Here is a 16,596-nt window from a genome sequence, read left to right as displayed (position 1 = left end):
GGCTAGTTAGGAAGTTCTTGCTCAAAATACCTAGTAATGGAAAAGATTAAATGGTTCAGCCTCAATCTTTTCTTGACAGATAAACAATATAATAAACAATATGTTCCATGGAAAATATTTAGGACTCTCAGTTGTAGCTGATTGTAGATGGACATAATGTGAGTTGCTCAGAATCTAGCTCACTAATAACTTAAATTCAATGTTATTTTGGGGGGTGGATAACTAGTTAAAAAAATAACTAGCTAAATGCTTTTACTAAACTAGTATGTGGACATGGTTATGATTAGGGCAATTCAAGCAAATCCGTGGTGAAGTTTAAGGGTTTTTTTCTCCAGGAATAGTTACCAGAATTCCATGTGCAATGAGATAGCAGTCTGTGCTTCTTGTAATTGCTGGTTCAACACATGATATGTTAGTTCTTAATTTATTGAAAATAACCTGACAGATGAAACACAGCACTCTTAAACACTTTGGATAAACAGTGATTGCTAAGTTGCAATGCAATATTCAGAAGGCAGGGTTGTCATAGAACTTTTGTACTGAACAGGAGATAAAGAAACAGTCGATCTTCGAAAGAATTTTCTTGGTCATGTTTTGTTTTGTCGTTTTGTTGTTGGTGGTTTTGTTTTGTTTTTGAAGTTCCAAACTGTAAGTGAAGAACATGAATGAAGCCAATGTACTTGCCTTCAATTCTTTCTGTTGTGCTTCATCTGAATTAAAAGCAACTTGGCATGATCTTTGCACAACCAAAAGGTCATTATGTAAGTTAGTTCAGCTAGTAGCCTGTGTGAAAGTAAAGGCTGTACATATACAATAAATTAGTTTTTAAAGTTTTGTCTTGACAGTATGTCCTTAAGACAGTGCTGCTTTGTCTAGAGAATAAGGAGAAACTCTACTACTTGTTCTTCTGAAGCTAGAACGTCAGATATAAAAAGGAATGGGTGCAGTTTGAAAACTTGTGGCTTTGTCATCATTTCATTTTTCTCATGAGGGGTAGTCTGCTGTGAAAAACAAATCCCCATTCCAGGACAGGTTAGAAGAAAGTAGATTTTAAGATGTAGTGTCTTGTGGAGTCAAATCTCTAAGAGCGGGTTTTGGTGACATTTAAGAAATAAGGTCCATTGATGTTTCAGAACCCAACTAACTGGTGTACAGAGTTTCTGTTTGCATACAGTAGCCTTCCAGCTTAGATCTGAAGTTTAGGGGTGGTGCAGGAGAGGACTGGGGTAGTTTTGCACATTTTTGTCTCCTTATGTGTTACAGCAAGTATCATGCAAAAGCAACACCCGGGTTGGGATTCCCCTCCCCCATGAGACTGGGGTACAATATCTTGAGAAAAGAGGAAGGAAGCTCAGAAGAGCAGCAAATCTCGCAGAGCCCTCGCGGCTGCCGCAGCCTGCTGGTCCTCAGCAACAGCAGCTGGCAAAGAGATCGCGGTGCCAGAGCCTGTTTGTCATCCATCTTGGGGGCCGTGTCCTACAAATCTTGGTTTCCTTGGTGGTGAGCATCTCTCAGAGCCTCACGGATTTCACGTATGATGGCGAGATGGCACAAGACAGAGAAGAGTGGCGTGGGTATGTAACTCAGTAAACTGCCATTTGAGTTTAGTTTTCATAGCTTCTGAACAGGATGTGGGTAGGTGTTTTCTCTAGTGTGATGAGTTAACACCCTCCGCTTTACCACAGTGGCTTAATTGAAGTGATTAATTTCATACAGAGTTTTAAGCTTTCAAACAGAATGACAAGATGTACATGATGGTGGGCTTGGGAGATGTAGCCCTTCCTCCCCACCCTCTCAAATCTTGAACTATCACACTAATGCAGCTCTTCCCATCTCAGTATTTTAGAAACAGCTTGAGTAAGTCAGTAGTATGTAGTATAATAAGTAGCAGCTGAAAGTTATGGGGAACAAATGCAGGGGAAGGGGAATCCTACAGTTGCTTCTGAGAGACGGTCAGTGTTACAGAAAAATCTGCTTATGAGAGGGTAAGTAATAAGTTTGGAAGGCAAGTCATTGTCCAACATCAGTTTATCTTAAAATGAAAGATGTTAACTTGCATGAAGGGCTGAATTGCTGTTTTTTAAAAACCTTAAAATTAGGAATTGATGCTGAAGTATGTGAAGTAAATCTCCTGCTGAAGTTAACTGCAGGTTCTCAGTACAGAAGACAGTTTATCTTGTACATCTTACATTTTATTTTACCTACTACTGCATAATTATTGATCTGGAATCCCCAAATGATTCTAAAAGACACTTTTTATTTTAAGGCCACAATATTTTGTAGTATGCATTAAAAACAAAAAACCCCACCCATCAGGCTTCATGAAATAAAATGAATCATCAAGGAATTACTAAGAGGAAAAGAATGTCTTCTTGTTCAACTTCCATATGCAGCGGTAGCAGAATTGTGAAATGGATGTAGCCTGTTCTGGTGGCAGTTTATGTTACAAAATAAAGGCTGTACATATTTTCTGTTTCAGTTTTACAAACAGTAGTGAGCACTGTATTTTTGCACTTGTTTTTCTGAAAGCTGTTGATTTGAGGGAAGGTAACTGGATTTGTTGGATGTGGTCTCTGATATCCCTGTACTCGTGATGGATGTTATAGTGCATATGGATGAAAATACTAATCAGGTATTCACAGCAATAATATAAAACAAGCTTTGCTTGTAGCAGCTTTTTACAGGGAGTGTTTTGGGTCAGTTCCATGTAATGACAAGAAAGGTTTGCTATTCCTGTACTATAATTTTTAACGTTACTGGGGCCAAAGAACCTGACCCGATGCAAAGTGTGATACAGGCCTGTGATTTTTTGCACGTACCCCTGCAGTGGATGAACCTGCTGGATCTGACCAACGTCTGTGCCCTAGAAAGGCCCCTGGTTGTGATCTGTCACCTGTTCCACAGTCACCGTGCCTTGCTCTGTTTTCAGGGAAGTTTGGCCTGTTTATAACTTCATAGCCAGTATGATTACTGAGTACATAGAAAGTTAGTATGATCTAGTAGTCATACTTTGTAAACTAATGACAATGTCGTGAAGTTCATTTTCATGAAGGCTGCAGAGCATTTTGACTGAACAATTCGGTGCACTATTGGACCTGAACTATGATATTCAGAATGCGCTATTTTGTAGAGCAGTAGTGTTTTCTAGCTCTGATCTAAGAAAATGTATTTCAAAATACTAAGCTGTTAACTGAATCACTTATGAATATTTTTAGTGCATAAAAATAAAGCAAATAATAGAAAATAACATTTAATGGCAGTACTTGAATACTGTTAAGTTTAAACTGCTGTAGAGACAAGAAGAAGCCAGGAGTTCCTGAAAACTCAGAGGACCAGATTTTATGTGATCTGGCAGTGGAGCAGTGCTCTTGCTCGTCAAACACTGTCTGCTCGAACAGCTCTGGCCCCTCACTGTGGAGTATGGAACATACTCAAGAGCAAAGACTGCACAACCTTGCCTCGGCAGGACCAATAACGGGCTAAATGAGATTAGGCCTACTGTTTATAAAAATAATTCCTTAAGTTTTATGCCTGCAAGGCTTGGGGTAAATATATTTAGTTTGTAAAATTTGTAGTTGGCAGATTAGCAGATCTTAAGAAATCCATGATACAAACGGTTTCAAAGCTGGAAAATAACAGTAGCTCTTCGATGATGTCACACGTGCTTTGAATATACATTCCCTCTCCTGTAGCTACTATAGCCGTAACCAATTATTGCACCGCTCTACCGTATTGTTTAGACATGCCCTCTGCAGACTGAACTGCTCCTTGAAGAAGGGTGGGTATGATTGTGCTTTCCAATGGGAAACCCAAAACAGAGATCATCATTAATGATCTAGAGTACACGATGGGAGAACTGACGCTGCAGACCTGGTAGTATTTGCTTTCTGCTGTGCTTGCTCCCCTGCTGTTCTAGGCAACAAGAAGATATGTGACTTGGTTGTAAAGGACAATCTGTGCAAGCTGTGTCATCGTGGGTGTCAATAGTACCCCCATTTGCTGTTTCTCTGCTCACCCCAAGTCAGTCTGTTTCCTGGGCTAAAGAAGACTTTTCTCTTAAACATTGTACTATAAGACTTTTTATATTTGTAAAAAATCACAATCGTAGTAACATCTGTGGTTTAGTCTGTTGCAAAGCAGAATAGAGAAAATGAGAACAATAATCAAACGGACTTTCCAACAATAACGGAATAAGAGTTATATAAGATGCCGTGATTAGGAACGACGCATACCGGGACGCAGACAGAAATTCCTGCAGAGACGGAGATCTTGTCCTGCAAAAAGCGCAGAGCCTGGCCAAGCAAAGAGCTGACCTAGGCCACTTTCTTTATTCACCATTCACAATTTTATAGGCTTTTCAGGTACATCAGATGTTTTTCCAATAATTGTTATTGAAAACACACTAAACTCATGTGATGTTTGTCTCACTTTTTTTTCCACTCATTCACAGACCAGGCCCAGCGACATTCACACATCTCACGCATTGGGGGGCGGTTATCCGGCTCGAGATACCATTCTCACAAGTCTGGGCTATAACTCTTCACAATTATGAGAAATGTATTTCACACAATCTGTCCAAGGCTCTTTATATTTTATTATGATCTGGTTATGTTAGTATTATGTCTTTAACCATCCACATGGTCATGTTAGTGACCATGGTGGCTGGAACTGCACATCTTGCATTCCCACCTTTTTACTTTCCAACAATAAGCACTCATACATGTAACTTTTTCTAGTAGGTCATCCTCAGTAAGGAGCGTTCCATTTCCGCTTATGCATAATTGTTTTAAGTTAATAGATAACTAAAAATTCAACAACATATAGCTTATACCCTGGAGTTCCTTTTCTCAAACAAGCTGTTGGTTCACAGTCTGTTTTATTTTCCTTTATTTATCTTGGAAACTAAATGTATTTGTTGTTTCCTTATGGACTTTGTTAAGAATAGTGGGAGAAAACCCCAAGCAAACACACACACACAGCACCACCCCCAGCTGGCCTGGCCTGTGCTTCCCTCTTCCCTTCCCCCCAAAAAAATCAGTTGGGAAAATAGTCATACTGAGGATTTAGTTTGGAAGGGAGTTCAAAGGAGGTGTTAAAAATTAAATAAATATATGGTCTTAAAAAACTGGAGGGGAAAATAGGGTAATTGTTAAGTTTTAACTATAGAAAGCTCATGGAGTAATGAGGCCTGGAATACGGGGTACTGACAACCGTAGTCACAAAGTACTTTTTTAATGTGAGGTCTGTTGTAGGCATGCTTTTTGTGCCTCAGGAAAAGCAAGAAATATGGGCAAACCGAGTCTACTGAGACAAAGTCTAAAAGTTTACAAGCTTTTGGAGTAATATAGACTGGAAACTTCTTAATGATTTAGGGATATTTTTTCTCCTATGTTTTCAAAGATCTTTGTTTTCAAGTCTCTGATGAATGATTCTCATGTTGAGTTTCGAAGTCTTTTATCAGAAATGTGCCCGACACCTTCAGTTTGCACTGCTCAGCAGTGTGAGCTTGTAAGTGTCTGACCCAGCCTTTGGCTGAGCAGATGAGGGAGCCCACACAATGCCCGTGGGCTCCTTGGTGATGCCAGGGTGGGGGCTGTGTGCCCGCTTTGGGGTGTCACACAGTTCAATAGGGTACTCCAGATAGCGAATATTCCGCTTTGCACTTGGAAACCTTATTGCTGATTTCCACATGAGGCTAGTTCTTGAAGCATGCTCAGCACAAATGTATGCTACTTGCATGGGTGCTACAGGACAGGCAAGTCATGGTAGGCTATGGGGTTTGGATGACAGTTTCCTAGTAATGTGCAAGAGGAAAAATGCTTGAAATCTACTCAGACATTGAGGAAACTATGATGTTTGTGGAAAAGATATGAGCTGGCAAATTATTATGTCGGCACATTAAATTTAAGTGTCAGAGTTCCGTACTGCTGAATCTGAAAGTGGCTATTTGTCTACTAGAAGCATAAGCTGGGGGTACAAGTGGGTGACTTCTTTGAAACTATAGAAAAGCATGTGCTCAGCCTAAGTGCAAAGACTGCTTTGTCAGATTTCAGCGGCTGAAGACCTCTGGAAATGATTTTACACCTATGTGAGATCTGTGTGGGCTGAGCTGTAATGGAGGCAGAGCTTTGTTCATGGTAGGTGGCCGACTCCAGCAACTGCAGCCCCTGAGCCCAACAGACTGTTCTAACTGCTTGGGAAACAGCAGCAGTTTCATGAAATACAAGAGGCAAACTGAGGTAAGATGAGGACAAAGCTGGAAAAGGAAACTCTTTATCCGCAATTTTTCAATAAAAGAAAAAAGCACAGTTAAACCCTCTCTTCTTCATAAAGGCTTCTAGGAAAAATGGCCATGCTACTATTTCCTGTGAAAAGGTAAAGAGTCAGAAAAAATATATTCATAAAACTAGTTGGTTCTTATACTGGCTTTATTGTTGTTTAAGAAGGAAAATAAGTAGCTCAAGTCAGCTAAAACCTCCATCTGGCCCCAAGGCTAAGCTTGTAAGAGCTGTGTATTTAATTATTGTCTGAGAACTGATCCTTTGAGCACGATTTGCAATAAAATCAGCCTCTAACCCACCTTGAGCTGTGGTACATGTCTCTGACCTGTGAAATATTCATTAGAATGGAAACAATGTCATGTTCATTACAGAACACCTGCTCTGTGAGATTTTAGGATCTGGGAGATCCTTAACTTGGAATATTAGATCACAAATTTTACAAGTTTCTTCCCAGAAGTCAAGAAATCCTATTAGGACTACACGATATTTCCACACGAGGTTTGTCACTGCTCCTGAGGTACAATTCAAAGCCCACCTGTGGTTGAGCACAGTGCAGTTTGGAAATTGTTTTGTGCTAGCAGTTTGACATGGTAGTTCTTAGACTTGTTTTCTGAAGCAATATTGTTGTAGTGGTGTGTTGGCTTTCAGCTCATCTCCTGCAGGAGCTATAACAAACACCTGGAATCTAAGGGAGGTTTGGATTGTGGTTTTTTTGTGTTCTGTGTGTTGTTTGTGTTTGTTCTGCTATAAAATTACCACTGAGTTTATGGTGAGCTCTAAAAAGGTACCTTTTATTGTTTGCTGATCCAGGGGAAAATTTGCAAACTGTATTCTCGAGCAACGGCAAAGTGGGTATTTAGGAGCACTGTTTTAAGGCTGGAGTTCCCGGGCATTCTCTGTGCCTTCCTGGGAGGCTCTGACACACCTGTGTGCAGGTACAGTGCAGATGGGAGCACCTCAGCCTCGCGCTGCCTGCTGGGGAGGGACGTGCTGTCCACAGCTCTCCACCAGCTTTGCTGGGACCTTGCTCCCGAGGTCACTAATTGCTATTGGAATTCAGAATGAACGCTGGTGTCCCCAGGCAGGTCACCTTGTGTGCCTTGAGGATACTGTCACCTTTTGTATTCATGGCTGGGATAGAGGGTGCCAGGCAGTGGAGTGGTTCTTCAGAGTGATTTTGAAGGGGCCGTTATTTCTACTGGCTGGTGAGTTTATTTAATACAAACAAACAGACAACAAAAAGCAGAAAAAGAAGCCCACAAACCAACCAAACAAAACCCAAACAAAAAACCAAACACTACCACCACACAAACAAAACACTTGTGAGTCTCCTACCAAAACCCCTTTAAATCCATGCAGGTTTTCATAAGTGAGATTTGTGTTTGTGCACACAAATCTGCATATGCACAACCCCAAAGATCTCAACAGGGGCTGAAGGAAAGGGAACCCTCCTCTTGGCTGGTGAGTTCTCATGTGATACTTGCAATATAACAGTGTCACAGTTTGTAAGGGAAATTATATCAGTTACAGCTGACAGAAGATGTAACTGGATATAACAGTAGAATTTTCACAGTTAATAATCGAAAAATCAGCACATGTGATAGTTAAGCTGTCTGGTGCTGTAGATAATATATCTGGATGCAGCTGATTGTATTAGGTTGATTGTTCACAGAGTTTTTTGCAATGGTATATGGGAGATAATTTATCAAAGAATGTCTGGATAGGTTGATAGCTTAAAGCTCTGTCAAGTACTTTGTTAAACTCATCCTACCAAATGATCCACATAACACAGTAAAATCTCTCTCATTAAGTTTCCACTTGCTCATTTAGAGAAGTTTTAGCTGATATAGTCACTTCCTTTGCCAGTTTGTTACTATACTTTTCAATATATTCATTGCTGTTAAATGAAGTTTCTAAGAAAGCAAAGCCAATATGCAATGTGGATATGACTTCCCCTCCCAAACACTCCGGTGGAACTATCTCTTTAAACATACCTCACCATAATTTAGGAGAGTTGTTTGCCTTCTTCCAGTTATTGAAATCTGTGTCAGGACTGATAAAAGGAAGCCAGTTAGAATATAACTACACATACCATACACCTCTACTACTTAAATTCAATTTTGTGTTGAGCTAAGGCAGTTTTCTGAGGATCACCATGGAAATGTCTTCAAGATTCTCTTGAATAAGTAGCTGAATCTCTGAATCTGAACAGCAGCGCCTCACTTCACTGCTGTGTGTGTGTGTTGGTTGTTTGTGTGTGTTTGTTTGATAGTTTTTTCTTTCCCTGCTTATGTTGGACGATTCAGACCCTGTTTTACCCAACCAGGAAGAAGAACCACTTCATGACAATAAAAATAAGAACTTATTATGATCTAATAAGCCTCTTATTTAAATCTGAAATTCCTTCTAATTCCTGTTCCAGAAATATAATGAATATAATGATGGCAAAAGAAACAAGATACATAATTTATGGCACACTTGAAAAAGTGAAGAGGATTATTTAGCTCTACACTTGTACTGTAGGCATTTTCATGACAAGCAATTTAATTTGAGCCTTTAAACCTAATGAAGTAAAGTGTTTAAGCAAAATGTGTCATTAGGATATGTTTTGGCCCAGCAGAGATGAACATCCTACTTTAGAAGCTGGGAGGGGTGAGCAGAAGGAATGCAGGAGTACGCTGAAGGCAGGCTCAGCTTTCTGCATCAGTTTTCCCCCAGTCCCAAATGGTCCAAGTGTGGATGCTCTCTCTGTGTGGATGGACCGGGACATGGTCATGAGCAAAGGAAGGAACCCCTGCTGACCAAAGTCTTTTGTGCACAGCAGAGGTCCCGGTTAGCAGCTGGTGTCCTGTTCCTGCTTGTGCAGATGAATTGTGGTTTCAGGCGTACATGTTTGAATCAGTTTCCCTGTGCGACACTCGCTTCAATAGCCATTTCTACTCTGTAATGCTATTGTAAAATAGCATTTTACTAAGCATTTTACATTTAACTAAGCCTGTGGAAAAAAAAATATGCAAAAGCAAACGCTTGCCATAGCAGCCCACATCCTGTAGCCCTAGAGTGTAAGAGCTAGTCAAGAAGATTGCTGTCTTGAATTCTTGCTGAAACGTAGCTGTTCGTTAACCACATATAGATAAGCTTCTGATTAGAACCCTTTTAAAATCTGCTGCTCCTGTGTTCTTTTCAGAGTGATTAAATACAGAAAATGACTGATATTTCTACTCTTTCCATATGAAACACAGTTTCATGTTAAGATGAAGCATCTAAACCCAGGAAAGAATCTAGTAATTTCATTTTTCATATGTGTCTCTGTGTCCCTTGTCAACAGTGTCACATAAATTTCTGTAAACTGTGCACTTAAATTCTTAGTCAGCCCAGTAGACTAACAATTCTCCAGCACAATGAACAGGTATATATTGAAGACCTGTATCTAAATAGGTGCTATTAAATCATGTGCAGAACAGTTGTTATAAATAGCTTGGTTTTGTGCATATACTGGATTTTTTTGGTTTTGGCACTAGCCATTTTTAACACCTCTGCATATTCGTGAGAAAATATATTAAGTAATGGTAACAGATGAAGTTTGTTGATAGATTTATGGTTCTGTTTATTTATTCTAGTTCGTTTACCCTAGTATCAGAATCTTAACCATGTATACGTTTTAGTTTAACTGCAGTGTATGGCCATATTGAAAACCAGTATTTTTGTCCTTTAACTTTTCAGCTATTTACAATTTCAAAGGCACAGGAATACCACAACTCCCTCTACAGATCGGTGATGTGGTCCATATCTTGGAGTCCTGTGAAGGTGAGTCAGTTCCCTTCAGGCTATAGGTTTCTCTGTGTGAATAACTTAATCCTTTTACTTCCCAGTGTTTCCCCTGTTACTTCAGTAGTTTTCTAACACTCTTATTTGTATTGGTGGTGGGGGTTCTGTTTTGAGGAAGAACCTAGTCATTTTTGGATAGCCAAAATCAGAAGTGTTTCAGTCCATGTGGTTTCTTGGGGAAGCTATCACCAAAGGAGGAAGTCATAAAGGTGCATGTGAAGTTCATGACAGCTTGTAATATATCTTATGGAAGTTAGGTTAGATTTGATTGAAATTTTAATGGAGTACATTTTTGCCTCTAAATGAAATATTTGTTGCTAGGAGATACTCAGCAGCTTCATAATCCTATAGCATAAGATGGAAATCCAGCAGGTTAAATCAGTCTGTAGGTCAGCATGATAGAAATGTTTCTGAAAACCATCCAACTTACTGAAGATGCTAAACAGCTGAAGTCCATGTCAAGTAATGCATCATCGAGAGTCAATAGGCTGATCCAGACTTATCTAGTTGGTATGTGGAGATATGTGGCCAACTGGCATAAGTGTAAACTAAATACAAGTAATGAAAAAACAGGTGAACATAAAATTTTATACATTTGTGAAGCTGAATTAATTGTCGATACTGTAGTGATAATGTATTTCTCCATATTGGTTTCATCTGTACCTTCACAATCTGACTGAATTCTAACAAGTCTGCCAGACCTGTTGAAGTTTTTATTACTATAAAGCAATAAGGGTGCAATTATTATTACTAACTCAACTGTTAGGTACCTGGAAAGCATCTTTGTAATAGTAATTTATTTTCAATCTGCAGTGACGTTCTTGACCAGGTAAGAGCTTAAAAAAAACAATCAAGTGCTTCAAGCTTTTCAAAATGCAATGTAAAAATATTTTCTACTACCTGCTCCCACTGTCTGTCAGCTGGATCTTAATAACTACAGTTATGTTCAAGAGAAAGGCCAATAGCTGCATTATGCAGTTATGGAGACAGCTCAGTGTTGCAAGACACTTTGGATGTTGTGGTCATAAGGCTGCAAAGAATCTGCAGCTGTTTGAGCCCAGCCCATTCCACTTCAGAGACCTCACGTTGTTTTGCCTGGAACCAACTCTTTGGGAGAAGAGCATCTGTGAAACTATACCTACTGTGTTTTGGAGTACAGAAGTGTGTATATATATATATATATATGTATATAGTTATTTATTTATCTATCCATCTATCTATCTATTTATTTATTTTTTCCTATTTGTAAGAGAAATTCAATATCTCTAAGCATTGGTGAGTATACTGATTTCACTCATTAGACAATTAGTCAACAGATACTTTTCTTTAAGTCATGAGTAATGATTTGTGTTCTCTCCTAAAAAACATGAAAGGTCTGCATAGGTGTTAAAACCTCCATTCTAAATATTTTGATTAAGAAAAAAATATATTGGCAAACCAGAAACCTCCTCATCTATACATTGGCTCTGTTAATTTCTAAAACAGCATTTCAGGTTTCCGACTCCTGTGGTACAATTGTTGTCAGGCCAGCCTAATAAGTTGAGTCGTCACCTTATGGGGTTATGTGTTTTATCTAAAAGTCTTTCCTGAATCTTCTGCCTTTAGCACGCTGTGTCATAGTTTCCTTTATGAAATCTGCTTGTCAATGAACAAGTAGAATCTTTCATATTTTGCTAGTGAGGAAGTTAATATTTTATCAGGTATCTTAAAAATATGCTGCCAGCTGCAGCTGAAGAGTAACCACCAGTAACAGGTTATTTCCTGTGTTCATTTTATGTGCTATTTTAGTTTGTTTTGCATGCACAAAATACATGCACAGAACACACACGTGCAGTCACAGCAAATGGGGTTAAATAGATTTTATGCACTTGGTTGTAAATTGGAGACTATATGCAAATAATTCAGTTTTAGAAGTCATTCGGAATTTCATTGTTGAGAAGATACGCGGTAAAAACCTGAAAAAAAAATTCTGTCCTGAGCTTGTCCTTGAGGTCAGCGGTTGTCCTGTGACTTTTAACGTTAACTTTCTCACACTACTGTTTGGGTTTGGTTTTTTCTAACGCTTTTGTTGCGTCGCTGAATCACCTGTGCTATGTTAGAAATGGTAAGAGTGAAACGGTGGTAGGGAAGAGATAATATCTGTTCATGAAACTTTACTCAAATGCATGCTTTCCATCATAAAAGGCTTTCTTTGGGATGAAATAGAAGTAGTATTCAATGGAGTTGAATACTGTTGCTGTGCAGGTGATCCTTAATGTTGGAATGTGTGCGTATTAGATGTGGCTTCTTCTGTAGCTGAGTAAGGTTGAACTCTTCATTTTAGGTTCTATGTAGAAGTTTATTGTGACTCAACTGGGGCATAGAGGCAACAAAGTCTGAATTAGTATTTTAATTGCACCTACTGCAATGCTGCAATACTACTGCAATACTTTTCCTTCAGAAGAGCTTTCTAGCTATGAATGGAGCAGGAGCCCCATAATAGCCTTTCTTTTCTTGAGGTACTACCTTGAACTTTACACTAGGAAGATGGTCCTTCAAGTTGTGTCCAAAAGCTGTGATTTGTCATGCAGAAATATGGCTTGCTCCTCTTACATTCAAGGAAGTTGGATATACAACAACCATGTACTGGATTGGAGCAATACTAGAACACAATCAGGAGAGCTTCATGGGCTGTCCAGTGTCATGAGTGATCGTGGTTGAGAGAGATAAATACGTGCATGTGTGTGTTGTAGATTACATTACAAAACAGCTTATCCTACCTTTTTTATGTGAGTGTGCGGGTGTTTAACTCTGGGTAAGATTATGTCTACTTGTTATGCAAGACTTGAAAGTAGACCATACAATCATGTTTGTTAAAGTGCAAGCCATGCTAAATATCCTTACTCATATTCACTTTATGTTCATCTATGTATTTATGGAGTAACTATTAATTTTTAAACATCTTATGCCAGATAGTCCTCATACAAAACAAACTCTGTGACTTTATTATATGCTTTTTATGCAAATATTCTGCATACTAAGTGCACCCTTTGTTCCTTTTAGGTTGGTACAAGGGTTACCTAGTAAGACATAAAGGATCAGAGGTAAGAGCATGCAATTCATTCCTATGAGACTGTTTTTAAGGAATCAACCCATGAAGTGGGGTTTTTAGTAGCTCTTATCAGATAGCCCTATTCTGATCTCTGAAGCCACCTATCTCCATTCTCTTTTCATTTCAAGGTGAATAAATTGATCAGGATTTGCCCTGTGCAATGTTGGTAAATACTAGAAGTGAGGACTGGGAGAAGCAGATCAAAGAAATAAAAATTACTGTGCTTTCAGGTTAACAGACTGAAGACAACATTTGAAAGAACTTTTTGAATTGATGTGCCTGTTTATGCACTTTTTAGCTAAGGATTCTTTAGGCTCCATTCGATATAAACAACTCCCATCAGGCTTAAATTCTTAAATAGATCTCTAGTGTACAAAAATCATATTAATTAAAAAAAAAGTCAGTATTCTTATACCTAAAGATTGAAACCCACAAATTAAGTTTTTACCCTGGGTTAGACTCCTGAGTTAAGCAGTAAGAAAAACACTTTTTAGTGTCAAATATAAAAGAGGTGGGAATTTGAAGTTAGAGGCTCATGCCTATATTGCAGTAGAAATATTTGGTGGAAGTTGCTTTCTGTAGCCGGGAAAAAGGAGGTACAAAACCTTGGCAATCACTCAAAAAAGGATATTTGGGATATCTGGGGAGCAGAGGGCCGGTTGTTGGCAGAGAGTATGCCATCAGAACAAAATCAGACCAGTCTTAAGTCTCTATTTCTCATTTTTCTTATTTTGTGTTCAGTTGCTTGCAGGTATTAGCAATAACTTGCATTAGCTTAGAGCCAACTAATTAGTGTCTGTTTTCAAACTGTATGTGATAGTAAATATTTTAGTTTCCTTTTGAAATTATTAGATGCTTCATTTACTGTTTTACTTCCTTGCTCAATGACTGGACATCCTAAAAGACAGAGGAATGGATGAATGTTTGTGAAGTTCTAAAAAACATGAACCCCAACTGATAGACGCTGCAAGTTACTGCCCACTGCAAAACAACACCGGAGAGGTCTAATCACAGCATGTTGATAGGTTTTAAGTATCCAGTCAAGGTCAATTAGTTAATTTGCAAGCAGAATTTCAGATAACCTAGGAAAATAAAGCAAATCTGCAGAGAAACTTACAAAACAACTGATACCACAGCCTCCAAAACCAGACTACATTTTGATATGCTTAAAAACACCTTATTTTTGTTTCTTTTACCAGGGAATATTTCCTAAATCTTTCATCCACATCAAGGAAGTTACTGTTGAAAAGAAAAGGTATTGAATTTCACTGTTTTATTACATTAAGGATCTAATCTGCTAAAGAATGAGTTTTAAGACATTTATGTGCCTTGAACACAGTAGCTATAAAATAAACCCATGAAATGCAGCATTGTGTTAATTTTTCTTCTCTTTCCTAGACATACAGAAAATATAATACCTGCTGAAATTCCTTTAGTTCAAGAAGTCACCACTACCCTCTGGGAATGGGGGAGCATCTGGAAACAGCTCTATGTGGTACGACATTTTTGCACGCTGTGTGTGCCCTCTTCATTAGTCCTATCTATGCATATTGGGACCTTGTTCAAATTAGTCTCTCTTCTTAGGTGCAGGGCACTATCTGTGAGGATTTAAGAAATTACTTCTTCATCACTGCTTAGATGATTGTAATTTTCTTCAATGGCTTTAAATTAAAAGGCTGACACTGCTGAGGTGTGGTGTAATTTTATGCCTTTAGTTTCAACCTTGAATATCCTGTACATGATAAACTTTGCTTAGTTCTTCCTTTGTAGAGTTGGCAAGTTTCAAGATAGGAGTATCAAACATAACTAAGATAAAAGAAAGAAGATTCACCATGTTCTTGGGATGCTAGAACAAAAGTTCTGGGATTGTGTAGCTATTAACAGTTGGCAATTTGAAGAAGCTGATCTTTTTACCTTCACTATCTTAATTTTACATTTCTTAAAGAAAAACATGTTTTTTCCATCTTGAAGAAAATTATTTTTTTCCTTTTCTGAATTTATCTTCTTATTTTAATTGGACCTGAAATATTTTTGCAGGCCTCAATGATCCTTTATACGGAGACCAAACCCTTCTTATGTTATACCTGTTCTTGGACTACAAGACTGAGAGATAAAACTTGAATTTGAAGTGTAGAAGGCTAATATTTACATGTACATAATAATTTTGCATGTTGTAATCCTACGTTAATCCCTGTTGATTCTAGTGACTTGTTTAAGAATTTTTGGCTGTCAGACTTAGGTTGAAATGTTGACTAGAGAAACCTCAAAATATGGTGAATTCTCTAGTACCTGAGTAGTCTCTTGTAATGGACAACTGGTTTCAAAATCTTGCATTGACTGCTCCAGGAAGAAATCTTGAATATGGTGTAGTTTTTCCTCATTAGTTTATTTTCTGAAACATGTAACTTCTTAGTGTTCCTCTTGTTAAAGTCAACAACTAAAACTTGTTTCACCGATTGACGCTGGAACTGCTTTAGTGACTTCTATGCATTTATTCTCTTTTCTCTTAAATGTATTAATACCACAATCCAGTGTTACTGTTCCCAGCATGTTCTAATCAGTATCTCATACAGAAGTAAATTGGTTCTATAATGTTTTCTCTTGATGAAACTTAGTTAACGAATTTTAAACCAGCACAATTAAATAAAACAAAAATCATGTTGTTTGCTGTCCCCAGACAAACTGCTTCAATTTAATGTCATTTCTTTACGGTCATATGGGAAATTCTGTCCTTCACAATTTGTAGGATGAGAGGAGGAAAGAAGCCAGGCTCAGTACTTTGCCTAATTCTTGCTCATGCAATCATTTAGCATTAAATATGACAAGTTCTTTAATGCTCAAGACCAATGTTTCACTTCAACTTGAAGGCTGAAATCTATTATTGTCTTCTTTTGTCTCAGACAAATAAGAAAGAGCGGTTCCAGCAGGTGCAGTCTATGATGTATGACTTAATGGAGTGGCGGTCACAGCTTCTGTCCGGGACTTTGCCAAAAGATGAGCTCAAAGAGCTCAAACAGAAAGTCACTTCCAAAATTGACTATGGGAACAAGTAAGTAGTGTATATTGCCTCTGGAAAACATGATTTTAAAGCACCCAGCTAGAACAGAGATTAAGGTTTTCTGTTTACATGATGCGAGGTGTAGATATATTGCATCTTCCTTTTCAAAGTTTTCCCTGTTATTTCTGTGATAATATTAGATACTGTGTTGAGGCTTCCCATAGCAAATCACTTAAATATTAATTTATTTGTTAATTATAGATATATGAGCTTGACTATTGTAAAAATTGGAGGTGAGATAACTGTTTTTTATAGACATATAATGTTAGTGTACTTGGCACCCAAAACTTGTCCGTCCTTCACAAACATAGCCCCCCTCGAGTAGTGTTATTCTACCA

At 38.3% G+C, this 16,596-nt stretch overlaps 1 protein-coding gene across 1 annotated transcript in view; it reads left to right on the top strand.

Annotated features, from left to right (window-relative positions):
* Positions 1–1,534: 1,534 nt before the first annotated feature.
* Positions 1,535–16,596, top strand: part of DOCK2 (dedicator of cytokinesis 2) — a gene marked incomplete at its 5' end in the record, with an annotated part of 169,343 nt that continues 154,281 nt past the window's right edge. The window contains 6 exons of the mRNA XM_080353427.1: positions 1,535–1,574; positions 10,005–10,088; positions 13,152–13,192; positions 14,400–14,455; positions 14,599–14,695; positions 16,101–16,249. Of these exons, the coding sequence (XP_080209553.1) occupies positions 1,535–1,574; positions 10,005–10,088; positions 13,152–13,192; positions 14,400–14,455; positions 14,599–14,695; positions 16,101–16,249 (467 nt within the window). The remainder of the gene's footprint in view (positions 1,575–10,004; positions 10,089–13,151; positions 13,193–14,399; positions 14,456–14,598; positions 14,696–16,100; positions 16,250–16,596) is intronic.

Source organism: Nesoenas mayeri, assembly GCF_963082525.1.
Source record: "Nesoenas mayeri genome assembly, chromosome: 14".
Lineage (NCBI taxonomy): Eukaryota > Metazoa > Chordata > Aves > Columbiformes > Columbidae > Nesoenas > Nesoenas mayeri.
This window is presented reverse-complemented; position numbering and strand designations above follow the sequence as displayed.